The sequence below is a fragment of the Chamaea fasciata genome, unplaced genomic scaffold, assembly GCF_029207755.1.
Source record: "Chamaea fasciata isolate MVZ Bird 193981 ecotype frontalis unplaced genomic scaffold, bChaFas1.0.hap1 SCAF_16, whole genome shotgun sequence".
Classification (NCBI taxonomy): Eukaryota; Metazoa; Chordata; class Aves; order Passeriformes; family Sylviidae; genus Chamaea; species Chamaea fasciata.
The window spans coordinates 4,370,925-4,397,611 of record NW_027094101.1 but is presented as its reverse complement, the minus strand read 5'-3'; the positions used below and the strand labels follow the sequence as shown (position 1 = coordinate 4,397,611).

Here is a 26,687-nt window from a genome sequence, read left to right as displayed (position 1 = left end):
CTCCTCCCCCTGAGAAGGGAGAGAACTGCTGCAGTTCATGGAGGATGAAAAAAAAAAAAAAAAAAAAAAAAACACAAGCAAACAAAAAATAAAACCACAAAACCTCCTGCCTTGATAATTATGCATTTACCATAACAAAATACCAATCTCCAGTCCAATTCTACAAATCAGGACATGCTAGAGTGTTTCCCTGAATTAGGATGGAGCCATTTACCAGAAATGCAAAGCAGCCCTTCTATTTATCTACCATGAAAGACAAAGTTAACACGTACATCACGAGAGTTAAAAAAACGGGTAGAAAAGTTCAGAGGCATATTACAGAGGAGTTCAGTGCTGGAAGCTGAGCTTGCTGCAAAAGTCTCAGCAGAATGTTAATGTCAAGGACTACCTGTTTGTAGGGAAACAGTGGATTGAACAGCCTGAGATCCAGCCCCTAAATAAAACGGGGGCAAAAAAAGAAAGAAAGTGAAAGTGGACAAGTATTGATCAGCTCCAGGGGAATTGCTGAGAGGGAAGACCACACACACACAAATTAGGTAGCTGAAGGCTACTGGGGTTTCAATTTTAAGATATTTATTGTACCACTTTGTAGTTTCAATTGAAAGTCCATATTAAAAGAATTAAGGGTGGGGTAAGTGACAGGTCTTCAAAAGTAGATGTCCACAGGGAAGCATTAGCAAACAACTGGGTGCTCCACGTGGATTCACACCAGGCCTGGCATACTCGCCACTCTCAATACAGAAATAAATATATATTCTACTAGCAGAGAACTTACAGACTGTACAAAGGGCAACACAGCAGTAAATTAGGATGGAAAGAGGCCAATAGAGTGGCCTGGATGGCTTAAAAGTTTGGGTTCCTTCCAACAAAAGAGCCAAAGAGCCAAGACACAAAGCTCTATGTCTAGGAAAACAAGGATTCAACATGAGAAACTGCATCCTAGAAAGCAGAGTGAATAAAGGATTTGGACAACAAAAGGAACAAGCGATTTGTTAGGCATTCCCAGTGGAAAAGCTGTCTAATATCATCCCCGAATATATGAATCCAAGAACAATGTCTGGGAGTGCAGATGATATTTGACTTCACTATAGGGGATTGGCAATAACCAATTCCTGCTGCAGACTCAATGCTGGGGAGTGGCTCATGATGGCAGAGATAAACAAGGCACAAAAGTGTTCAGTGCAAGAAATAGCCCAGAATGTTCCCAGTCCTTTATGCCACAGGCAGAAGGTGGCCACAGTTGGCTTGCAAGGAAGGAAGGTGCATGACAAGGACCAGCAAGTGCAACCTGAAACCAGACAAAATCCAATCAGGACAAAAAGAGCTGTGGTGTGAGGCCTGGGAGAGCTGACTGGGACAGCTGCAATGGGAAATGAGGATTTGGAACCTTCAGACCATTTTCCAGAGAACCCATTTTACAGAGCAGATTGCAGGTGCAATAGAGAAATAACTGGGACCTGTGAGGGTTTACAGAGGTTTTTACTTGGAAGATCTTTCAAGCTAAGAATTGCGATTTACGTCTTCTTTTTTTTTTTTTTTTTTTTTTTAAACAGCTGGGAATAAAAAGTTCTCAAATTCCTGTACTGTGGTTTTCAAGAATGCACAGTGTGCAATAAGGAAATTCAAACTTTTTTCCTCTGCCTGCAATGGCTCAAATCCAGTCCACCTAATGTTAGGCTCCTTTTGATCTCCAAAGTTAATAACAGTCAGAAATACCAGTCCTGGGAGAAGAAAGCTGTTTCCAACTAACATCTCAAATCTTAAAGGCATCTCCTGCACATCTGTCTTTTCTACCCCTTAAGTAGGGTTTCTACAATTCCCCATTACCAGTTTAGGTCCCTCAGGCAGAACTGGTTCTGTGCCAACCACCTGCAGGGGACTAGAAATGTTCTTGGGCCAGGCTGGTGACCCCACTAAGATTTTTGGAGTTGTAACTTTCTTCTAAAGATACCTTTTCACTGAAGTCAAATATTTCCATTTCATTTTTAACCCTTGTGTAATGATGTTTTTCCCTCCACGACGCACCCCTCTGCATTATTAATTTCAACACATGATGGTGTCTGCTGTTGAAAATTTCATAATAAATATTATTGCCAAGTGCTGATGGGCAGATGTTAAGCAGCATTTAAAGATTACAGGACCAAGGTAGGTCAAGTTATTTTAGTTCTCTCTGGAATCTAGAAAGCTCTTTTAAGCTGATTTTATGACAAACCCGATAGCCTGCTTTCATTACTAGAAATTCACCATATCTAATCCCCTTGTTTCATGTAGCAGAGCGTGCCGAGTGACACACGAGTGTTTCTCTTTGTCCAGCTTAATCAACCAGCTGCAGTTGCATTCAATCACCTTTCCCGGTGAATGAGCCTTCACTCACTGCAGCTTCATCGAGAGAACAAATTGGCACCCACAAGGAGAGCAGGGCTGCTGATGGCTGTGCTGCAGTGTTGATTCAGACCCACAATAATACTCTGTTTGCATCAGTGGCCCAGAATACACATAAACAGTTTGTCTTAGTCCAAAAGTAACTGGAGATAATGCAAACTAATTCAGCTTGAAGCTGAATGGAGCAGTACATGACCTGAATGCCAGGGGGGTTGGTGCAGCATCTGATTAAAGCTAAGAACTCTCTGGAGCTGTATGAGCCTGTTTGTCCTGTCAGTATCCAGAGGGAAGAGGGGGACACCCTCTGAAGGACACCTGAGCAAGGCAGGCGGCAGGTAGAGAGGATAGGGAGGATGCCCAAAGCACACATCTCCCTGTTTGGAAGTGAATTTACGTGATCGGCACCCAAAATCTCTGTTTTGGGGTGGATGGTACGCCCAGGTTTGAGCATGTCCTGCTCGAGGACTCCCCCTGATTCCCTCCTCCCTGCTGTTTTAGTCGGGGTGCAGCTCCCCCCTAGTTTTAGTTCTTAGCACCTGCAGTGGTTAGAGGTTGTAATGACACAAGCAGCTCAAATAGGGAGGGCAGACAAAAGCTGTAACAGGTACCAGTGTCCTGATTTTCGTAGCGGCAGGAAATATTGGGGTAACAAACTCTTTCAGGGGACACAAAACGTTTGGATAGACGAGTCCAAAGGAGCTGTTAAACTAAGATTTGGAAACTTCATCCACTTGCTTTCAGTAGCAATCATAGTCAAAATGAAATTTCCTTTTTCTCAGCAACTGCGTGTGTTTAGAGGAACACAGACATCAAACCCAAATCGTGTGCATTTAAGTATGACCTCTGCAACAATTAGGGCACCAAAATATAGAGCAAACTAGCGCTTAATGGCTCTATTCAAGTACTTTTATCTCTTAAGGGACTGTGGTTCAGAAACACAGCTGAACTCAGAGACACAGGCTTTGATTTCCTTCCCCCACCCTTCCAATTCAGAAAATAATTTAAATTCTGAAAGTGCGAAATTGACCTTGCATTCTCCTCTGCTTTCCTGCTAACTACTTTAACAAGTGGTGCTTCCAGCCCTTCACAGCACATCCAGAATAGAAAGTGATGCAAATGTGAAGTGATAGGATCAGAGAGCTGTACCCTACCATCAATTTCTATATAAATCCAGATGGGACATCAGCAGGAATTCTGCAGACAGGAGATGACCCAAAGCCAAGACCAAAGCAGCACTAATAAATCTTGATGTTGTCATGTTGTTCTGCTACACTCCCATCCTTTTTGAGGTCTAAAATACTACATCAATTCCCATCTGGGGCAAGGCCCAGAGTGTAATTTCATTCTCTATTAATGCTTTCGACTGACAAGGCTGTCAACAGGCAGGTCTCAGTCACTCAAACCAACGTCGTTTCAGTGAGGCAGCAACATTCACAACTTCAGAGATAAACTATGCATTAGCAAATACAATATCCCTCAGCATACCTCTTAATTCAATCACCTTGCAGCTGTCACTTAAGCATTGATAATGCAACAAAGTACCATGAATTTTTCCAGGAAGCAAGCAAGGCTCTCTCTAAAAATCTCCCATCAGTCTTGATATTCTGCTCCAGACGGATTTTCAAAGTCTTATTTGGAATTCACTCTTCTTGTTATACAATATCCATGTACACTGTTCTTAGAGGTATACTTTGATTAAACAAAGATTTATGGGCTTTTATTTTGAATTTGTATTTTTCAAAGCCAAAATGCTTAATAAAGTCTGAAATGCTGCTCAGAGTACACTCAGGTAACAGAGAGCTCATGTAACTGGATTTGTGCCATGGGCTGATCCAACATTATTGCTAATCCAAGAAGAGGCAGAGGTATCAAAGGGATGCTGAGGAAGTGCCACGGCAATGTTTTAGCATCAAGTCATCTCTGTCAGCTCTTCAAGACACACATTTCATGAACAATTGCCATCAACAGCCTTGCATGCCCAGCAGAAAGGAGAAGGCAATTCTATGGAACGCTTTTCTGGGAGCTCTTCCCACATCAACAAGTCCTCCCTAGAAGTTAAAAAAACCCTGGGATGCAGTACATTATCCATTGCATAGACTGCAGTGAACAGACGGAAATCCAAAGCTCCCTAAAGCCAGTGGATGGTTCCCAGAGCTTTAGCAGATTCCTGATCATCCCACCACAGTCAGTTCCCTGCCTTTCTGAACTGTACCATACATCTACTAAACAGCAACTTTGAAGAATCATTTCTCAATATCACTGAAAAATAGAAATAGCTGGAGAGTCTTTATCAGTAACATATACCCAGAAACATACAAGAACCAGCTGCAAGTCTGCCATGGGTTTCTACAGCAACACTCTTTCACCTTGGCATTTAATTCAGATTGCTCCAGAGCACTCCTGTCTGCATCTGGAAAAATAAATTTTTGTCCTTCTGGTAAGGAAATGTGTATCTGGTGTGTGTTTGATACACACACCTCTCAAGGACAGGAGAATGGAAAAAAAAAAGTGTTTGAAGCCAGTTGGTGCAGTCCAACCTCCTGAAACACAAATCTGGGTTTTTTTGCCGAAGTCCAGGGGGAAGATGGTTCTTTCCATTTCTACAGCAATCACAACAAACATTATTTCCAACATCCACTGCTGAATTCAGAAACAGCTTCCCCCTTACCTCACCTACTGCCATGGTCACAGTTTCCTTCACTTCTCCCCTCAAGTGGTTTATGCTGTTTTAACCTCCTCCTTGTCTTTCTTCAAGTGCAAGAAGTCTGCTCCCATGAGCAGGGAAGAATAACTACGTGAAGAGAACTGCTACTTCTTAGCTCAAGGAACACCATTGAAATTTGCACCCTTCAATGGAAAAACAAGTGTATGAATGACCAGCCTTTGAGTTAAAGCACTGAATGGAAAACCAGGACACAAGCCAAGAGGTATCAGCAAGATTCTGCTATTATCTATGACAGTGGAGGTAAATTATTTTTATTTTCAGTGCCCCCCCCCTTAGCTGTCAGAAACCTGCCCCAAGGACTGGTGCAGGGTGGGAGAGAAGGAGGGAGACAATGCCTAACACAACACATCCACCAAAGATGTTGCCCAAGATTTAGCCTGCAGATGCCAAGCAACACCCAGTTTCACACATAAACATTCAAGGAAGATAGCAAAGCTAATATTTCAATTAAAGCAATAAATCCTCCACCGTCTCTTGTTTTCTGAAATGCCTTGGTGTAAATTCTCATCTACAATTTCTTTTTGCCTTCTCAGAAATGGGACCTGCTCATTTGGCAGTAATATTTGTTGTGCTCAGCAAATGCCAGCACATTTCCCCTTTTAACACATATAACCCATCTCTAAAAACTTGCCTTCTCACTGTGTCCTTAAAATTACTGAGTGAAAATACAAAAAAAAAAAAAAAGGAAAAAAAAAAAAAAAAAAAAAAAAAAAAAAAAAAGACATAACAGACTCCAGTGATTCAGAGTAACCCGCTCCAGCTTGTGTTTTTAAAAATAGCTTTAAAGTCACACTAGATTTTTTTGTTTCATTTTTTACCAGCATGTTCAGACTTGTCTCAAACAGTTTCCTGTTCTTCTCCCATTCAAGTCTATGGAAATTTTGCCTTCAGTGTAATCAGAAAATCAGGCATATTCAGTTCTCATAAAGGAATCAGAAAGACATTAAAGGGCACAGCCTAGTGAGGACGCCACTACACATCTCTAGAGTTTCTTTACAGTCATCCTTTTTCAAACTCTACCCATGGTGAAGTACAGAACAGATGTCACTGAATTTCTGGGACCTCGATAACACCTCGTGCCAATTCAGCTCACGGATTTGGACAGGATTGGAAGATTAAAATCATGGCTACAGCCCTCAACAGGTCAATCTTGCAGCTCCCTGTATCTTCACACCCTGAAAATGCCAGTCACAGTCTCCAGGAGTGAGCAGCTGACTCTGGACCCTGAACCATCAGAGGGCAGCCTGAGGTCCAGGAGTCCAGCAGCCCCTTGGCCTGCCCAGGGCTGTCAGGTGCAGCCAGCCCCCCTCGGGCTGTCTCAGCACAGCTGAGGAAGCCTCTGCTCCTCCCCAGCCCTTGTGCATCCTCCTTCCCCTTGTGCACACAGAGCCCAGCCAGCCTTCAGGCAATTCCCAGAACAAATAGGCTGGCTGCTATTTTCAGCAGGAGCCGCTGTCATTGCTTGGGCTCACGTCAAGGCAATATTTTTCTTGTGGTTTTTTTTTTTCCAAATCCCAAGCACAGTGAAGGAAGAAAGACATTATCCCCCACGTAGTGTGTTCAAACTGATGTGCCAGGTCTCAAATTAACAAGCAGGAGCTGCATTCTGTCCCAAATACTTTGTCTAAAGCTCTTCCAAGCTGACCTGTGCAGTCAGTGGTGCCTGAGTAACCATAGCAGCATATCTGAACAATGCCAAATACTTTTGAGCAGAGCCTGGAGCTGCTGACGGACGTGAGGAGGGAGCTGGATCTGCTCTTCCCTGAGTGAGAGTGAGGATGGGCAGGTGAGAGTGCTGGTACAGCCTCAGAATTTCTATGGCAGCACAAGTGAGAATGGGGGCCAGAGCAGCTCTGGGAGCCCCCCGAATTGTCTGGACACCTGTGACCACCACAGTGACCCAACCAGCCGGTGGTGACCACTCCCTTGCAAAGCCTTGTAGGTGCCAGGGCTCCACTTGACCAGAGCCCCCAAGAGGCCAGAAGTCCAAAGCAGATACTGTGTGGCCAGTTACATGAAATTATCCTTGATGCAGAGAGGTATTTACCTACTGCAGTTATCCCCGGAGCTCCAAGTATCTGCAAGACCTTAGAAGCCTCCAAAAAGCTAATTAGTGCACTGCCATAAATAATTTGATCTCTTAGGAGGATATGTACTCTCTACACAGTAAGTAACAGCTTTCTTTAATGGAAAAAAAAGGATGATTTCCCATGTTTATCTCTGTTTTATTATAGGTGTTTATCAACCATTTATAATTTACCATAAAGAAAGCAGGAAAGCAAAATGAATAAATAAATAAATAAAAAGAAACCCTGGCCTAAAACACAGCTCATTGCTGTGAGCTACACCATCCCTGGAAAGCAAATCTAGGTCTGTCCTGTTTTGTCAGACACAAATATATCCTGCAGGGAAATCTCACATAAAATTAAAAGTCAGTGCAGATCCTTTCTCCCAGACCCTTTTGCAGCTGCAGAGGTAGAATAAAGCTGCACAGGACAATCTCATCCCAGCTCTGCCCCTGGGAGGAGGCAGCTGCCTGCTCTGTGACCTCTGAAAATGGGAGGAAAACCAATTGCTGCCTGATACAGGACAAACAGCCATTCTGGAACCACAGCAGGACAGCACATCAGGATTCCCACTGCATATCAACAGCCAACACCAAGTAAAATAAAAAATTTAAACAAAAGGAAAGTTATAAATCCCCTGCTTAGCTAGTGTTGTTACCCAGAGGTTTTAACATCCTGTTTTTAATAAATGAGGTTGCTCTTTAAAGAGGTTTCCTTTCATCTGGTGAGGTCAGCAGAGCAACCTCCAGTAGTGGAGATAAGCCTGGGTGACGAACTCTGTAACGGTAACATGAGGATTTAAAGTTACTCATAAGCTGGTTTAAGTGTTTTGAAAGACAAAATGTAAAAGAGCATCTGGTACCTTAAAAACCACTGAAATCCTCCTAAGAAATAGCCATTGTTACCTTATTCTTAAAAAGCACTGCAGGACTGCTGCTGGGAACAGCTTGGTGACATGAAAACCAGGGCAAGCCTCTTGCAAACTCCTTTGAGCACAGAAGAGAAGCACAGCCAGTGCCACAGAGGCTCCAGCCAGCCCCGTGTGAGGCCAGCTCTGCCCCAGGGACACAGGACAGGCTGAGTGGCAGAGAGGGAACAAGTGGGTACCACAGAGACACAGCATCCTTCCCCTGGCCCCTGGGAGCAGCAGCGCCGGGAGCTGAACTGCCTGGACACACGTGCTGGGAGCCAGCACAGGTGGAACACCAAAGCATCCTTCATAAATAAAACAATTTCTCTCGCTGGCATCAAGCCATCAGGGAGCTTCTGTATCTGAAGCTTTGCCAAAACATCAGCACAGCCCTCCTGTGGAGAAAGAAATGGCCCCTTGAACTCCTTGTGCAAATTTATACTTTTCTAAGCACAGCCTTTTAGAAACAGCTATAGCCAGGGGGACAATTAATTCAATTCTTTCCAGAAGATTTTTAGCTCTGAAAAACTCATGTATTATTTAAGCCTCACAGCTAACCATGAACATTATCAAGGTCCGACTTTCTCTTTGTGAAGGGGGAAAAAAGATCCAGAGACCTTATGGTGAAAGATCTCTGGAAAAATCCCACAGCACCTTCAACTCCCACCCCAATTCCCTGGCTACCAAGAGAGACCTTTCATTCCTGGAGGAGTGTGGCAGTGCCTGACTCTCTCCATCAGCAGGGCCCTTGCTGTGTCTTGCCTCAGATTTCTAAGCAGCATCAAGGGATCATTATCTGTGGCAGAAGCCTCAGCCAGATCAGTGTCTCTTTTTAGGGTTTCTGCATACCTAGCAGGATTCAGGATGATGCAATAGAAGAAGGTTGATCTTCCCTCCCTACCTGGATAACTAAAATCAGCTGGATGAAGAATCCTTACAAAGAGGATTTTTGCCATTAGCAAAGAAGAAATAAATCTATAGTTACAGCAGCATTTTTTTTAGAACCATTACCCTGATTGAGAAAGTGCCCGATTTAAGCACATAATACAACACAGCAGCTTCACTACTGACCTGCTTTTCACCTTTGGGAAAGGCCTGAGGGAAATCAGGTCTCTGAAACAAAACAGAATCAGTTTCTCCCTGGCAGTCCCATGTATTCACTCATGGGGGAAATGTGTGTAAAAATGGGGGTAGAACTTTGCTGGTCTTCCCTGCATTTCTGAGATCTAAACCAGCCCAGCCAGAAGCTGCCTGGATCCAGGAGTTGCACAGGGGGATCCCAGGGGCAGAGGTGATCCTCCTCCCATCACCTACAGACAGCAAGTGTGTAGCTGGAGCCCTCAAGCAAACTCAAAACACACGAAACAACTACATTTTCTAGTGGCCAGGCATATAGGCACACAACTGGTCTTTGAAGAAATATAACTGGATTTAAACATACCAAATGCTCAACTTGCTGTCAGCCAACAGCCAATGCACCAAGGATGTACAGAGAGGATGGTGCAATACAGTGACTGAAGAGCACTCACAGCCAAGCAGACCTGGCCAGTTACAGCTCCCAGGCTGTTGGTTTGGTGGGATCACTGATATTGATTTTAGGAGTCCCAACTCTGCCCGGTTTAAACAAAAACACATTTCCTAGAAATCTGCACTACTGCGTGTTCCAAAGTGCTATCACTCAGCTTTCCATAAGTTATTACTTCTGTGCAATCAGAGCAGTTTGGGAACTGAAGGCTGTGTTGTCAGTTCCACACTCCATAAACAATATGGATGCTGGAACGTGGTAATATTTACTCCTGTTTTGCCATCTGCTTATATATTCATATAAAACATGTGACTCCCAGGATGTGGAGCAGCAGTGTAACAGCCATGGCTTTCCACTCTCAAGATAAAGGTACAAAAATCAACACCTTTTCTTCTTAATGAAAAGCTACCATTGCCCAAAATAATATCTATATGTGTACATACATATATATTTAAAAAAATGAAAGAAACCCTTTCCAGTGGAAAATATATCTCTTCCCTTTGGCTTTACTAAAGAGTCACTGTCTAAAAAAAACCCAACAACCCAAAACCTCCCTCCAGAGCCCCTACCATCTGAACTATTTAATGAGTAAAAACCAGACGAACATCGAAGTACAGCCCCCACCATTAACAGCTTCCCGTGTTCCTACTCGGGTGCATATGGCTAAAGGCTGTGGGTGTGTTTAAGTAACTCTGAATAAAGATCAACATGGCCAATACATGTGTAAAGACCTCTCTCCACCAAGCACTGAGTTGGTGTTTAAAACAGCAGACCCCACCACCCACATGGGCTCCAGGACATTCAGCAAAGTGTCCAGGACAATTTCACTGTTGTACCTTTTAAGAACAGAGTGAAATATGTGGAACTCCAGTTTAGCTCCTCCTGCCTCTTTTGAAAAAAGCTGATAAATAAAGGTGGATTGACTGGAGGGCTGATTCCTCTTCTGGGCACCATGAAGAGCCCACGGGAGATGAGAATTTCACACTTTTCCTCACAACATACATTCTTTTGATATGAAGTGAGTTTTGTGGTTTGTTTTTCCTTTGGGCAGGGAAAGTACTGTTGAAGGTTGGGGGTGCAGTGTGTGAGTGTATTTTAAAGCCAAACACAATGAGAGCACTTCAGAAATTTAGGGAATAAATTGAAGGCATCTAGGGAAGAAAGAAATCTTCTTACAAGACTGTACTTCTACCAGTCTAGAGAGACAGAAGGTGAACCCACAGAAGCTATGAAAGAGAATATTCAGAGTCTTGTGTGACTATAAAAGAATTAAGAGACTCATTTTACAGTGCATTTTAATTAAAAGTTCATTATAAGAATTTTCTTTTAAGAACAGCATACTACATATTCATGGAAATATGTAACTTTACCCTACAAATGGGACTGTCACCATAGTATTCTTACAATTCAAACATATGAAAAATAAAATATGATATTTAGCTTTATAAATTCCCCCTCCCCCCCTTTAAATCCTTTTTCTTTTAAATAACAAAAGTATTAACTCTTTCCCAGTACAGTGCATTTGCTATCTGCGAGCCACAAACCAAGTAGTCACATCAACGCCAAGGAAACAGCAACATTATTTGCAAAATATTGAGAGAAAATGATAAAAAAATATAGTAGTCAGCCCAGTGCTTACAGAAGAGACAGTCAACAAGAATTGAAAAAGCAGCACATTTTCATATTACATAGGACCATTGTAATAACATATAAACCAGTGCAGAAGACTTTTATGCTGGAAAAATAGATAGCAATTCTCAGCAAGCAGAAACTGAACTTTGGCACTTGCTCATGAAAAGGCCTTTCAAAGCAAAACAAAATGGAAATTCACTTAATCACAGCTTGTATATTTAAAAAAATAAAGACATTGAAGCGAGAGAAACAATAGAGAAAAGGATACAAGCCAGGTCACTAGGAATTCAGTACATTCAGCCTACAGAAAGTACAAGTACAATCTCTCATCCACCCACCTATGCTGGGATCCTGGCTAGCAAAGGACAGGCTTTGGGACAGAACCTCACCTGAAGCATCTCTGCTTCAACGGAGCTGTGCTGAATAAACAGCCCTTTCTTCAAACTGAACTGGTACAATGTGTCTCAAATACATCACCTCTTTATCATAAAATAAGGATTTCTAATTGCAAATTAAAAAGCAAAAGCCTTGCACTCAGACAGTGGCTGTTCTGCTCTACCCACAGCTGCACCATAACCACTGCAGTGTAAGGATTAATTGATTTTTTTTGTTTGTTTGTTTGTTTTAAAAAGGGCTAAAAAAGAATGGCTTCATTTTGAAGGGGAGACAATAGACTGGAAGGGAGGGTTCACATTTAGCCTGTTAATCCTGGTGCTGTCAGCACTGCACATTATCAGGGACATGAGAGTGAAGTGAGCACACTGTTCTCCCTCCCTGCAGAAGAACTGATGGTCTGAGCTCTGACCCAACCAAAGGGCTTCTGCAGGCCAAAGCACATTTTTGGATCAGGCCATAAGAAAGCAAGGGCTGCTCTCGCCAAGAAGTGCTCCTTTCATAGCCAGGCTCAATGTCCCAAACTAGCAGCTATCTTTGCACTGAGGCAGTTTACTCTTTTTTTTTTATTTTTATTCTTTCAAGGAGTTAAGACTGGGGAAGGGCAAGGAGAAAAATAAGTGCTTCAGATTGCACAGAAGATTGTCCTACTAAAGGGGGCACTTGGATGGGAAGTGATCACAGCTACAAGTCAAGCAGACGCTCCTCACAAGTCTCCACAGGCCATTTAGTAGCACCTCCAAACACATCCACGTTGTTATCGACCCAGGGGATGATGTTGCCAGGCATGTTGATGGAGCAGTTGGCAATATTCATGATGTCTTCAGCCTTTAAGACCCTGTCCCATATATTGAACTGGCTCATCTCCCCAACAAAGGCTTGAGTTGCATCAAATCTTCCTCCTACTGTGTCCTTTAGGCACACAAGAGTTAGGATTAGATGAGGAGGTTATTTTGGCATTTTCTTCCTCAAACTTGAAGTCACTCCCCACCCAGCCCCACTGCTAAAGAGAGGTGCAGAGTTAGGTCACAGAGGTGGACAAATTCGAGTTTCTAGGAGGGCTACATTGAACAAGGTATTCAGTGACAAGCTCCAACCTGAATTGTGTCAAAACAACAGAGGGCAAACAGTGGTGACTGCAAAACACCACAAAAAGGCTGCACATAACCAGCTTTGCCCTCCAGCAGCAGAGCAGAAAGGCAGCTTTAAACTTTGAGATAAATTGAAGAGTCACTGTGCAAGCTTAGCACAGGACAACCCCAGCAAGAACTGCACAGATGTGTAAGGTTACCCTGAAAGCTTTATGGCGATAGATTAAACCATAACTGCAGCCCTTGCCCAATTGTCTGCAGGGACTGTGAGATGAGATCTTTGGATCTAAATACCCAGGCTTTGTCCGGCTGTAACAAATGAGTGATTCAAACTGCCACTGCATAAGCCTAGAAGTGTTTGCTTGCTCCACTCAGTACCCAAGGACAGAAATCACTCATTTTTGGTGATCATAATGACATGGAGCTGATAGCACAGGACAGAACCCAGCACAGTGCAGGCAGAGATAAAGGAAACCTGCCAAACACTCACTAGTGAGCTGGAGCATCTGCTCTGCAGAGTGTATTAGGATACTGAACTTGCCCTTCTGTCATTTATGTCATGGATACGTATCTACTAAAATCAATATCAAGACAAAACCAATTTTTCATTGCTCCAACTGTGAACCTCGTAATCCTGAAGCAAGGCTGTTTCCTGCTACTTGTTACAATATTTGCTTCTTTTAGGAAATGTATAATATAGATAGAGAAACACTGTGAAGCCAGGAGCCACACAATTCATACTTATGAGATGTTAACTAGAAAGGCAAGCTTCAAAATCGTCTGGGTTTTTTTCAATATTCTAAAAGGACTTGTTCTTAACCCCAACATGAATATTCTGAGTATTTAATAAGTGAAATAAATACACCAATGTGTGATTTCATTAAGTATTTGTTGCCTTGTTTCAGTCTTTCTGACACTGTATACAACAGGACCAAGTGTTTAACACAGAAATTCTCACAGCTCTTGTTTGTTTGGAGAGTTTTGATTTGGTTTAAAACCTGGAACACCCTGTCATTCACTCACCTGTTCCTGACCCAGGATCAAGACACCTCCAGGTTTAATTGGATGCCAAGGAGCAAGATTCTCCCCAGTGCCCAGCTTCTCTCCATCCTGAAAAGCTTCCCACATTCCATCTCTGGTTGTCCACGTTATGCAGATATGATGCCATTTTCCATCACTGATGAAGAGAGGAAGCTGAGCAACCTACAAAAACCAGAAAAATGTATATGGCAACCCAAATCTAGCAGTTTAAGCCCAATATGTAAAGAGGAACAGTATTTACTCTGTCCTCAAAAGCAAAAACTTTATAGAGGCAAGAGTTAGTCCACATCCTACTTTGTAGGATTCCACAGAATCATAAAATTATTTAGGTTGGAACATCCCTCCAAGATCACAGAGTGCAATCATTAACCCAGCAGTACACCTCCTTTAAATACCTGCAGGGATGGTGACTCCACTTCTGCCCTGTGCAGCCTGTTCCAGTGCTTTGCAACCCTCTCAGTGAAGAAATTTCTCCTCATATCCAGTTAAAACTTCCCCTGGCACAACTTGTGGCCATTTCCACTTTTTCTGTTGCCTGTTACTGGGGAGAAGAGACCAACCCCCATCCTGCACATTACTCTGGGGCATTTGTTGTTTAAATCTTAGTGCTTAGCAAGATTCCACCCAGTGCTCATGTTAAATTCCTCTTAAAATCTGGGGTTTGCCAACACCATTTGCGGTAACAACTTTGACAAATGGATCTCTTTGCTACCAAGAGAATTTGTGGTTCTAGAACCCCACAAAAGGGAGAATTATGTTTCTTTAGGAGCTTGATCTGAAAACCTTCTCAGGTCAACATCAAGACACAAGTGCAGTGGGCTGTGGAGGGCTGTGATGTGGAAGAAATAGAAGCCTCACAGAATATTGATATTACAGACATAATTTTGAAGAGAAAAAAGTTATTGCTAAAGATAAGTAGACTCAGGTTTGCTTCTCTTCCACAAACCATTAAAAATATTTGGTTATTGATTTGGCAGGATGATAGGACAGTTATAAGACCATAATCAGCCACAAGATGAACCACTTGAGTGTGTAGCAAACACCTGATCCCTCAGAGAGAGTTACCAGGAAATTTAACTGAGGGTGGGGAGAAAGGTGCCATTTAAATACTGGTTTAATGATAAGTTTCAATGTTTTCTTCAAGCTTGTCAGAAACCATCAATGGTATGAAGCAGTTTTAACTGAAATCTGAAAATCTGTATTTAAACTGATGTTCAGAAACTAAGCATAACAAAACCAGACCATTATGTGGAGAGCCTTTTGCTCTCCATCTTCTGCAAAATTCACTTAACATTTGTAACTCCTACAATTAGAAAGATAAAAGCAGAGCAACTGGCTTAGATCTCAAAGGTGTTGCAGTAGTTGGCTTCAAATTTTGCTTGTGTTTCATTAAAAAAAAAAAAAAAAAAAAAAAAAAAAAAAAGCCAAGACCTGCTTGTAACTTCAGATTCAGACAACACAAGTGTGTGCACATCTATTGTCAAGCTGCTTGGTCTCAACACAGAAATATCTTAACAATTTAACTTCTGTTTCGAGTGCTTTCATGAACTTGCAATCAGCAAGTGGACAACAGACAAGCAGACAGCCCCACCTCAAAGGCTTCTGTCAGAGGGAAGGAGTCAGTGCAAAGGTAGCAAGGGGTCCGAGTTATGCTGAAAGAGTTCATCAAGTCTCACCTTATCATTAATTAGCAGCTCAATTGGATTATTCCCCCACTCTATGAGGACAATCTCATTGGCTTGCCCAGGAACAGCATATGAGAAGGGAGTGCCAATTCCAGGAGAAGCACTTGACCTCAGCCACAAGCACACAGTGAAAGCATAGAGCTCTGGCAGAGTCTTCTTGATCTTCCCATACAGGTAGTTGGTGCGGAGAGGGAGGGACACTTTGAATTCATCAGGTGACTTAAATGCACTGTTACCTAGAATCACAAGGAGAAAAACAAAAAAAACCAAAACCCTTAACATCAAGCAAAACAATGTACCGGTAATTCAGGCTAAGACACAATTGATATTGATAATCCTTGGCTCTAATCATTTTAGAGAGGTACAGGAAGAAAGGTATATTGAAGTAGTATCTCCTGAATGTTGATTTTGCTGTACACAGAAATGCAAACAGATTCTATCCATGTTGCGATAATTATTCAGTTTATTTCCGCTCATGTAGAGCAAAAGAATAGATGCTAGGCAAACTTTTTCATTGCCTAGTTCATGGCTGGAGGCCTCCCTGTCTCAAACAATTCAAACTGGTTTAGAAGATATTTACAGTCAGTAAAATGAATTCTCTGCTATGTTCATTATTAAGGCATCACAGTGCTTCACAACCAGGATTCCTTCCACTTCTCCTGCTACACAAGCAGCATCTCTGTATTAAGATCTCAGGCTAAAAAACAGATTAACACTCACATTTTGAGCAGCAAATTTGAAATAAGACTGAACTGACATAGTCCAGAAAGGAGCTCCATTCAGTAGAACTGATTTCTGTCCCACCAACTGAACAGGACAAGATCTGAAGGGTTCAGAGTGATCTGAATTAAAAATGCAATATCAAGCTATGAACCATGGGAAGATTAGACACTTGATTTAATAAAAAGCAGAAATTTAGCTTTTTCTAAAAAAGTGATAAAAACCAGTGAGATATTCTGAGACATGCTTACAAAATTGAGAACCCTTTAGATCAAAACTTTCTGAAGCTGAAATACTCTGTATCATATAGTTGATGTAGATGCTCACAAGTAATTTTCTAGAAGTATTAAGAAATAAATCCCACATTGTGCCACAAATTGAACCCCATAGCTCTGCAGTTATGGCACCCTCAACTTCTTAGCTGCCAGTTCTTCTGAGTCTCACTCATTTCCTTTGCTCACATTCCTGAAACAAATTCAATTCCCTTGCCAAACTTCACACTGCAGTCCAAATGAAAAGCTGTTGTCACAAAAGGTTGCCACAATTCTCATATGTATGTTTTAAACCATTGGCATTCTCTCAGTTCCCCATCTCAGAAGCAACTGAAGTGTTTTGGCTGCATTTTCCACAGAATGAGGGGGTGGGAGAAGAAAAGCTTCTCTTTTGCTTGAATCTGTCTTGAGGAACCTTAGAGACCTGAAATGTTCCAAATGGTAACAAATAAAAAACACCAGACACCAGGGTCTTAGGGTTAATATTGAACAACCTCCATTAGGCTTGCTACAAGCAATCTCACATAGAAAAAACCCAGAAACATACCCCATTAAAAGAGCTATTATTTTTGGGCTAGATGGGCAAGAAATATTGTTATTCCTTTTCGGAGATAGAGAAAATAGGTTTAGACATAGTAATGGTCTGTTTGTACCTCCAGCAAAGCTGGGAATCACACTGAAGTCCAGGCACTGCTATTTGCAGGATTATATCTCCTCTTTTTCTACTGCATCATCTTCAATGGAGATAATCAGTGAAGGAATTAACAGAAAACTTTGGGAACCACAACAGGTGTACAAGTTTTAAACTCTCCTGCTCCATTGGCAACTAAAACAGCTGTCACAACTGCAGATAAAATCCAAGGCTTACAGAACCACCTCGTAAAGTTATTTTTTTCCTCTATTTAGTCTCAGGACAATGAGGACACTCTAGTTAGTTGTAGGGAAGAAATGCTAAACAATATTGCCTTTAAAATAAAAGCACAACAGAAATACTATCAAATTTGGAAGGATCAAATATTGTCTGTATCTAAAGCATAAAAAAAATAAGTTCTTTCATCATTATTACTCTCACTTTGATTTGCAGAGGAACCAGAACAGCTAAGCTGTACAGTAATAGAGAGCAAATCACACAAGTAAAAGAAAGGCTGTATCTTGGTTCCTGTCCCAAATTCTTCACTTCCCCAGAGACTTAAGACAGCCCTCACTCCCCACACAAAAAAAATAAAGGTGGGAACAGGTTATTTTTAGCCTAACTGAATTACACATTCTTGTTCTCCCACCACTCTCTCTTTCTGATATGAGTCACATCTTTCAGAGACAAGGACTATCTATACTTGACTCATAAGACATTAACAGGCCGCTAATTCTCCTTAACTTTAGCTGCAGGGTAGGCTCTATCCTGGCTCTCAGGAAATACTAAAATACAGAGCCAGTAGGAAATCAACTTCCTCCTTTCTTTTTCCCCTCCTTCACTCTTTTCAGAAGAAAGAATAGATACAGTATTGCACACAGGGGTCCAACAGGCTGCATTTCTAAATTCATGAGATAAGCATGTTTGTCCCATTTGGAAAGCATGTCCATAAAGCTGCTTTTAAGCAGAGAGTTATTCACCTTGGAAAATCATTTAAGGACTGTGTAGTGATACTTACTGCAACTCCAGCCCTATACAGTCCCCTCTGTACCCGTATACAGTCAATACAGAAAGAGTTCTGTGTTTTAGGTCACTTCCACAGACATTTGTAATTCAAATAAACAGATTCTACTCAAGCAGGGAGATTTCAGTAATAATTAAGCCAAGAATCAAGAATGAATGACTAGGATTACGAGAGTGTCCCCCAGTGGACCATGTGTAATCTACTGTAAACTCTGAAGGCTGTAAGCTTAGAATAGAGCATAATTCAAGTATCTGCAGTTACCCAGAGTCATAACCAGTAACAAAAAGAAAGGCCACCATCAATACTTCCAAAGCAGCAGGAAACAAAGCAGGTATAAAATGCAATTCATTACATCAAAGGTAGTTGTGCTAATTAAATTTAGCCCATATGACTCTCAGTCCAAATAAAGGCAGCTCTACTCAGATGTATGCTTGACATTATGTAGCTATTTACACCCATGCCATACTTATTCCTATCTCCACTTGCCTCCTTACAGATCTTTCCATCCCACAAACACTAAGAGTTTCATCCTAGCCACCCACACATGCCAAATTAAGAGACAGGAAGCCAAAGCCAGGCAACTGCCTGTCAAGCAAGAAGCCTGAGATAAAAGAAAAAGGAGAATCCAAGTATTTGCACTGTCACCTACTATTTAGCCCAGTACCTTAATGCCTTTCCCTCAAGGTCCACATTTAGTCTACCGCTCTGGAAGGAAGGAGTAAACAAAATTAATCAGGACGGGGAAGCATTTTAGATTCCGAGCAATTACCTTTCTCTAACTCAGACACTCTTTCTAGCAACGCATTGAGGGCTGTCTCTGTCTTCTGCCGGTGTGCCGAGGTCTCGTTGTGCAGCAGAGACTTCTCATCCTCCAGCTCGGCCACTTTGCTCAGGAGTTGGCGCTCCAGGTCCCCCAGGCGCCGCTGCAGCATCTCCCGCAGGTCACTGGGCAGCGCTGCGTAGGACACGTTGGCTCGGAGCTGGTGCTTCAGGGGAAAACAGAACGGGAAAAAAGAGTTGTCATTTCCTGAAACAGAAACTGTGAAACGCTCCCGGTTCAAAGGAGGAACGTAAGATCGTGGAGCTGTCCAGCAAGTACAGAAGAGGTATTGCTTTTTCAGCATTTGTCATGCTCGGTACTGTTATCAGCACTGGAGCTTAACAGGTCCTGAAACAAAAGGGCACTTTTGTTAAAGGCTTCCAGCACTTTATAGGGAGGAGTTTTTGTACATTTAAATTCAATACAATCAATGTAGGGAGCAGGTCTGATGTACTTCTATTACTATGCATACATGTGGCACCTCGGTCAATTTCTGCTTTACTTTCTGTTAGTGACATGGCCAACCTAAGGAAACAGAAAAACTACCGCTTCATTTTAGATTAAAAATTAAGTTACTTTGAAAGCAGATTTACCAAAGATGCTCTTTAGATCAATCTAAGTATTAACCAGTGAAAGTACTCGTATTCAAACTGAAAAAAGAGGCACCTCACACTCTCAAACAACACTGGTATCTTTAAAGATACTAAAAAAACAACATTTCCACCTACTATGCTATTCTAGCGGAGTTTCTCTTCTACAACGCTAAAAAGAATGCTTCAGAAAGACAGCAGTAGTAACAAAAGGATGTAATACTAACAGCTCATTCAAAACTGCACTTGCAAAGCAGCACTCCCAGAACAGCCTTTCAGAAGTTACTCGCCATCCTCACATCAGCACTGACTGGAGGACAGCAGCACACACATGTGAGGCTTTCAGGGTGCAAAATGCAAAACACGAGCGCAAATCCTGTGAGACTCCTCTCTATGAAACATTTGCATGAGCAGCATTCAAACCATGGGCACTGTCCAAAGGCTCATGGAAATCACTTATCGGTGGGCTTGGACCAAATCCCCTTTCCGTTCAGAGGCGCACAGAATGGGGTTCTTTTTATTCTGTGTCAGCCCTGAGTACATCATCTTATCTGCACCATCTGCCCAACACAATCTCCTCATTACCACTGGCCTGTTCAGCACCATATGCCGAGGTCTTACTGCCCAAGACGTCAGCTCTGTACCTCAAACCACATGAAGTCACATCCCCAGAAAGAGAGATTTACACATTATTAGTACAAAACCTAAGCTGACGGCAAGCAGGGAAACTATAATCTCCCTCCCACCGCAGTGGGAGAACACATTCAAGAGCAGCCCCTTAGGGTTTTTATCAATAAAGAGAGGAGATAAATGACCAAGAGAACACGACAAGCCAAACCGAGCCGCTCGCCCCGGGGCTGGGCCGGTTTGGCTCTATCTCCACAGGGATTAGGGCACTACTCCTGCCCGAAGTGCCCGCCAGACGTGAAGCGGCTCCGCTGCCCGGCCCTACCTCCAGGCTCTCCAGGCGGTCCTTCAGGGTCTGCATGGTGCGGCTCAGCTGGTCGATGACCTGCGCCGGGTCACGGGGCAGGTCGCCCATCGTGTCCTTGCCCTTGCCCACCTCGTTCTTCCACGCCCCCGCGGCGGACTTGCCGTCAGTGCCCTCGCAGCGGCTCAGCTTGCCGGTGAGCTCCCGGATGGCCTCCCGCTGGCTCCCGATGGTCTCCTTCTGCTGCAGGACGGTCTCCCGCAGCTGCAGCACCGTGGCTTTGAGCTCCTCCTCGGGGGGAAGCGCGCCGCCCTGCATGGGCACGGGGGGCAGCGGGCAGCCCGCGCCGGCGGCGTCCAGCGGCAGCGAGGTGCACACGAAGCGGCTGCCCGGCGGGCTCTCCTGATCCCCGGCCGGCGACCCTCGCCCGCCCGCAGCTACGGCGAGCAGGATCCCGGCGGCCACGAGCAGCATCCCGGCTGGCGAGCGGAGCGCCCGCTCGGCGGGGCGGCCGGGGCCGAGCCGCGGTGCCAGGAGCGGGTCCCGCCGCCCCGTCCCGTCCGTCCCGTCCCGTTCCCCTCACGTCGCTCCTGCGCCCGTCGCCGGCCGCGAATTTTATGGGCATCGAATGCACGGGGGGCGGGGCCAGGCTCGCGCCGCGCACGCTGGTTGGCCGCGAGCTGTGCTGACGTCAGCCGGGGCGGGGCCGGACGGGCGCGGGGTCGGGAGCGCTCCGGGACCGGCGGCGGCAGCGACCCGAGCCCCGCGGCGGGGCCGCCCCTTCCCCCGGTGTCAGCCTGGCCCTCTCTGGCTGTGTGTCTGCTGACACCCCTTGTCCCTTGTCCTCGCACCACGCGCCTCCGTGAAGAGCCCGGCTCCATCCACCTCGAGGTCTCTGCCGAACGCGCTCCGGCTTGTGTCTTTCTGGTGTTGAGCGGGTCAGAACTGGACCCAGCATCTCGAGGTGATCCAAGCAGTGCCGAGCAATGGGATTATCCCTTCCCCTCGATTCGCTACCTACACTGCTGGTAGCGCAGCCTGGGAAACGGCCGGCCTGGACCAGCCCTTTGAGCTACAAGATAATGCCGTCAGAAAAACGGGAACGGTTCAAGCTATGCATCACTATTCACATTTATTATGGAGGGGAAAGAGATAGGGACATCTTACTCATTAGAGTACCATGATTCTGGTGTTAGACCATAAGACCATTGTGGTTTCAGCTATATTGTTTGTAGCACCCAATACTTTTAATTCTGATCCTCTTATTTACTCGAGTTACTTTAAATTTATAATCTGTGAAGGCTTTTATATTTTCCAAGTGACATACAGACGCCAAACAGTTCTTAAAAACTTCTTGTGCATATGCAATAAAAACTCTTACCTCCACTGGAAAAACTGAGAAACAATTTCCTTATGCATCAGCAGAGGCTGCTCTTAGGACTCCCAAATCTTTGAGCAGAATTTCAGATTTTTAGAAAGTTTATATATGGAGATAAAAGACATTTTACCATAGGGTGAGTCGCTCCTACTATGAAATACATCACTTTTTAAATAATAATGAATAAAAATAAAGAATATTTAATTGAAAATAATTTTAGCTTTTTTTCAGTCAGCATGAGAATTGCTTTGTTATGTAACGAATTAGCAAGTTTCCAGGAGTGTGTACCACAGGGACAGTTAAATCTGACGGTTTCATCGAGTCCAGCTTATTTGTTCAAGTCTTCTAGCAATGTTTAAAGTCACACAAGTCAAAGGCAGCTGCAGCCTCTGTTCAGCCAGATGAGTGAGATGCAGCTCCTATTATTGCTTATTCAAGGGGAGAGAACACCGGGGGTAGGCAGAGTTCAAAATGTAACCAGAAGCTCCGATTTCTGTCTGAACTCCCTTTGTCTGGAAACCAGATCTCAGGAGACTGTGCTGCTTCCTTGGATGAATGAAAACATACCCACTCGAGTGCAGAGGCTCTGACTAATGCCTGGTTAGATGTTTAACTCCTGTGGAAATCAGCAGCATATTGTGTCTTCATCACCTGGCTGATTAAAATTCTGGATGCTGCAGTGAGGAGGACCATGCAAGCACACCAGGAACACCTCACTTGTCAACACGGGGTCTTTCCAGTCCACATAAGTCAAAGAAATATCAAAGCTTATACAGAAAAATGTACCAGAATTATTGCTCTGCATGTAAGATTAATCAGTCCCATCTGTATTTCATTGCAGCTCATTTCTCCCAAATTTCATGTGAAGTGGTATGGAAAAAGTAATAAAATAATTGTAAAATGTTGGATTTCGCCTGTAGGAAAACAGTAGTCAATGGCTTTTATACAGCTTGATTCTACCCTTTGAAATATGAATTATGATGGCATCCTGTGCAAGTAACCTCACACTACTTCAAAATAAACTTCAAACTCCTGATCTTGATTTTAATTCAGAGCTGATCCCAAACAGGTTTTGAGTGAATGCATGACAGTGATAAAGGCATTGCATCCTTTTGAATTCAAGCAATGTACAGCTTGAAGGTTTTGCTTAATTATAGATAGATTTTTGTCATGATCCCTTATTCAGACAAGCTGAGGAGTAACACAAGCAGCAGCAAGCAATAAACATCTGACTTTCAGAGTTCTGTAAGGTATATGATGGTAAATTGCTCATGACAACAAAAGTATTGTCCTTTATTACTCTACTGTTTCTTCTTGACAGGGGAGGCCAGTAAAACAGGAAAGAATCCCAACAAAGACACTCAGAAATGACAGTTACCACACAATGGGGTATAAATGTGGAGGACACAGGGAAAGACAGGTATTATCCATTGTGCTTCTTAGTATCCTTAATATTTTGCTGTGGTACTTCAGTGCTTTCAGAAGAAAAAAGAAGTGATTGCCCTGCCCTGCTGTGTGCTGGTGCAGCCTCACCTTGAGTCCTGTGTGCATTTTTGGGCGCCACAACATAAAAAAGACATTAAACTAAAAGAGGATGTCCAAAGGAGGCCACGAGGTTGAGGAAGGGTCTGCAGGGGAGGCAGCATGAGGAGCAGCTGAGAACACTGAGAGCAGGTCTGTTCAGCCTGGAGGAGAGGAGACTCGGGAGATCTCACTGAGGAGCAGCTCCAATCTCTGCTCCCTGTGATCAGGGACAAGACCCAAGGGAATGGCTGGAACTGTATTAGGAGAGGGTCAGGCTGGATATCAGGAAAAAAAATTTCACCCAGAGGGTGTTTGGCTCTGGAGGTTCCCCAGGGCAATGGTCACAGCACCAGCCCAACTGAGCTCAGGAAGCATCTGGACAAAGCTCCCAGGCACAGAGTGGGATTGTAGGGGGTTGTAAGGGCTGTGCTGGGCACGGCCAGCAGCTGGGTTTCCATCATCCCTGTGGGTCCTTTGCGGCTCAGGATATTCTATGATTTTATGACTCTATGAACCCAAACAATATGAATTACCCGACTTTACCCTACTTGCAGATTCTAAGACCTAAATTTAACACATGTAATAATTTATTGAAACACTTCTTGTGACTGTAGGCAGTGTTTTTTCATGTTGAAGGCCATATAAATCTTCATTTTGAAAGACTGGCATGCAGCAGTACATTATCATAAATAATAAATCATTGAAATTCCGAGAAAGTCTATCATTTTTACATCAATGCATCACATGCTAAATCATAAGCTAGCTGAATACTTGATGACTCAAGATATTTTTTAAAGGGTGGGTTTTTTTTCCTTACGACCAAGACGATCAGTTCATAGACACCATGATGATATTTCACTGTAGGATAAAGGTTGATTGGGTTAGAGGGGGAAGCACAGAGAGAACAGGCAACTTACAGTTACATTTGAGAGGTTTTTGAAACTTCTGGCTCTGTGGCTGTCAGGCAGCCTAGTGTGTCAGCAGCCCACAGAATGGATTTTTAATTTTTAATTTAACTTTGACAGTTTCTATTGCCTTCAAAAGGGCTTTATTCTCTTTGGAAGCAGCACTTGCATGCAAGCTGCTCTCTGTCTTTGATGCCTAACTGGAGTGTCTAACACCAGGAACTTCAGTGTCTGTAACATGCACTGGGATTCTCAATAATATAAAGGGTTTGTGTTTAGGATGAAGGTTTGGAATTCAGGGGATCTGACATAGTTCTTTGTTAACACAAACCTGTCTGGCCGCTATCACTAACACAATTTTGCAAAAATTTCTAAATAAGTTAGGAGACTGTGCCTCATTTTTGAGGTGTAGCTTAAGCACATGAAAGGCAGTGTACAAGTGATTTTAGATGAAAGATTGGCTTCTTATTTTTTTGATATTTCAGATTTGTTCCTCTAGTTATTATCCAGGTGTTTGGTGAATATTGGCCTAAAATATCTGAAAGGCCTGACTTAAGCTAGACCTACAGATACAGGTTTAGGTCATTTTTATAGATGACTTAGAAATTCAGGTCTTCCTGTAATGGGAATTAAGCATTTTACTGGGTAAAGAAATTTCCAAAAGTGCCAGTTGTCCAACTTTGTCAGTAAGAAGGGATATTTGAAAAAAAAAAAAAAAAAGTCTACTTTCTCTATATCTCCTTAGCATTTCTCAGACTATAAGCTCACACCAGGCAAAATTTGTCTATTCCTGCATGTCTGTGCATCACAATGGGACTTGATGCTTATTATTTGTATCAGAGCAGTGTTTATATCAGCTAGGTTATATTAATTTATTTATTTATTCCATTTTCTTCTAAGAAAATGCCACTTAGGCTGCCATTTACATCTTACAGAAGGTTAAAAAATTAAATATTTCATTTGTGTAATTCCTTAAGTATATACCACTGTCAAAATATACCAATCCACTTTTTCCATCACTATTACTCTATTACCTACAGTACTATTCACCAGCAACGAAGCCTGAAATTATGCAATATTTTCAGTATTTTCTTAATATGCTTGCTGAAGTAATCAGATATGATCTGACTCTGTATTTATTCCTTAATATCTGCTTCTGACTGGATAAAAGCCCCCTGGCTTTAGAGATTAGAGAGGTGCCACAAAAACAAACTCCAAAAATTTTGAGTGTGTTCCAAGAAACTTGGTATCTGGCAAATGTTACTACCAGGAAATTTAGGAGGAAGAGAGGCAACTAACCAGTTACAGGAAAAGACAGGAAACTCTGGTTTGCCTGCAGAAGCTAAAAGTCATCCAGGAATATAGCAGCATGAGGATTTTTTTCAACACACTTTAGGAGCTCCTTATATTCCCATTTTACACAGTTTTTATGGATAAAATAGAATATTAGAAGAAACCAACCGTTAAGAGGCATTCTCCCTTTTTCTGTCCATATCCTAGGCTGATCTATGAAAATCATAAATGAAAAATATATTCCCTTTTAAGCCAATGTGATTTTTTTCCATTGATCTGAATAAATTCAGGATTTCTCTAGATCATTTAAATGATACATCACTTTTCTGAGAATCATTAATTTGGATGATCTTCCTCCTAGCAGAAGGACAACAAAACTCACAGTGAAAACTAACTTTGTCACAGAGATTCACTGCAGGAACTTTCAAAGCACATCAGGTACTTAAAAGAGAGTTTACTGCCTCCAGCATTCCCATATGCTGCTGGTGGCTAAAGGACAGGAACAGGAGCCTTTGTGGGAATACACACAAGCTGCCTGTCACCCTGACACTGCTCACCAACCAGCAAGACAGCAGGGCAGCCACTGCAGGACCTACTCCCTTCCTGTACTCTACAGACATTTAGCCCAAAATGTCAGGCCTAGAAATACATCTGAGAAGTGAAATAGGTTAATTATGTGGAGAACAAATCCTGAGAGCTTCACCTTTATTACTTGATTATTACTAATGCACATCTCCCTGAAACTGTGTGAATTTTGTCCAATTCCAAGAGCAAAACAAACCACAGAATTTGTCTAGAGATAAAGTCTGCATGCATAGATAATGTATTGCAGTGCATCAAATGCTCATGATACGTTCAGATCTGGATATGTTTTGCTCAAGTTTCTTTTCAAAATTCTAAGTCTACTTAGATCTGGTGTTTTTGAAGGGTAAGATGCTACTGTGAAAAGGCCTCAGATCACACTTCTTTCTGTAGCACGTGAGAGGCGTTTCAGAGCAGAAACCATTAACCTCCATTGCAGGTGTCTCAGTGCTTTGCACAGGAGCAGGAGAAAGTGCCTCCTGTTACATCTCCAAATACTGCAGTGTGGATAATTATTACAGCCCATGCTCTGGGAGGGTTCTAGAGGCAATAAGCTTACAGCAGTCC

The 26,687-nt window shown here is 42.9% G+C and overlaps 1 protein-coding gene across 1 annotated transcript; it reads right to left on the bottom strand.

The window, feature by feature from the left end:
• Positions 1-10,889: 10,889 nt before the first annotated feature.
• Positions 10,890-21,009, bottom strand: NPTX2 (neuronal pentraxin 2). Its single transcript, XM_066198328.1, has 5 exons — positions 20,460-21,009; positions 18,867-19,083; positions 15,442-15,686; positions 13,748-13,927; positions 10,890-12,545 (listed from the first exon to the last, which is right to left on the bottom strand). The coding sequence occupies exons 1-5, from the start codon at positions 20,910-20,912 to the stop codon at positions 12,318-12,320; spliced, it is 1,323 nt and encodes a 440-aa protein (XP_066054425.1). The 5' UTR covers positions 20,913-21,009; the 3' UTR covers positions 10,890-12,317.
• Positions 21,010-26,687: the final 5,678 nt, after the last annotated feature.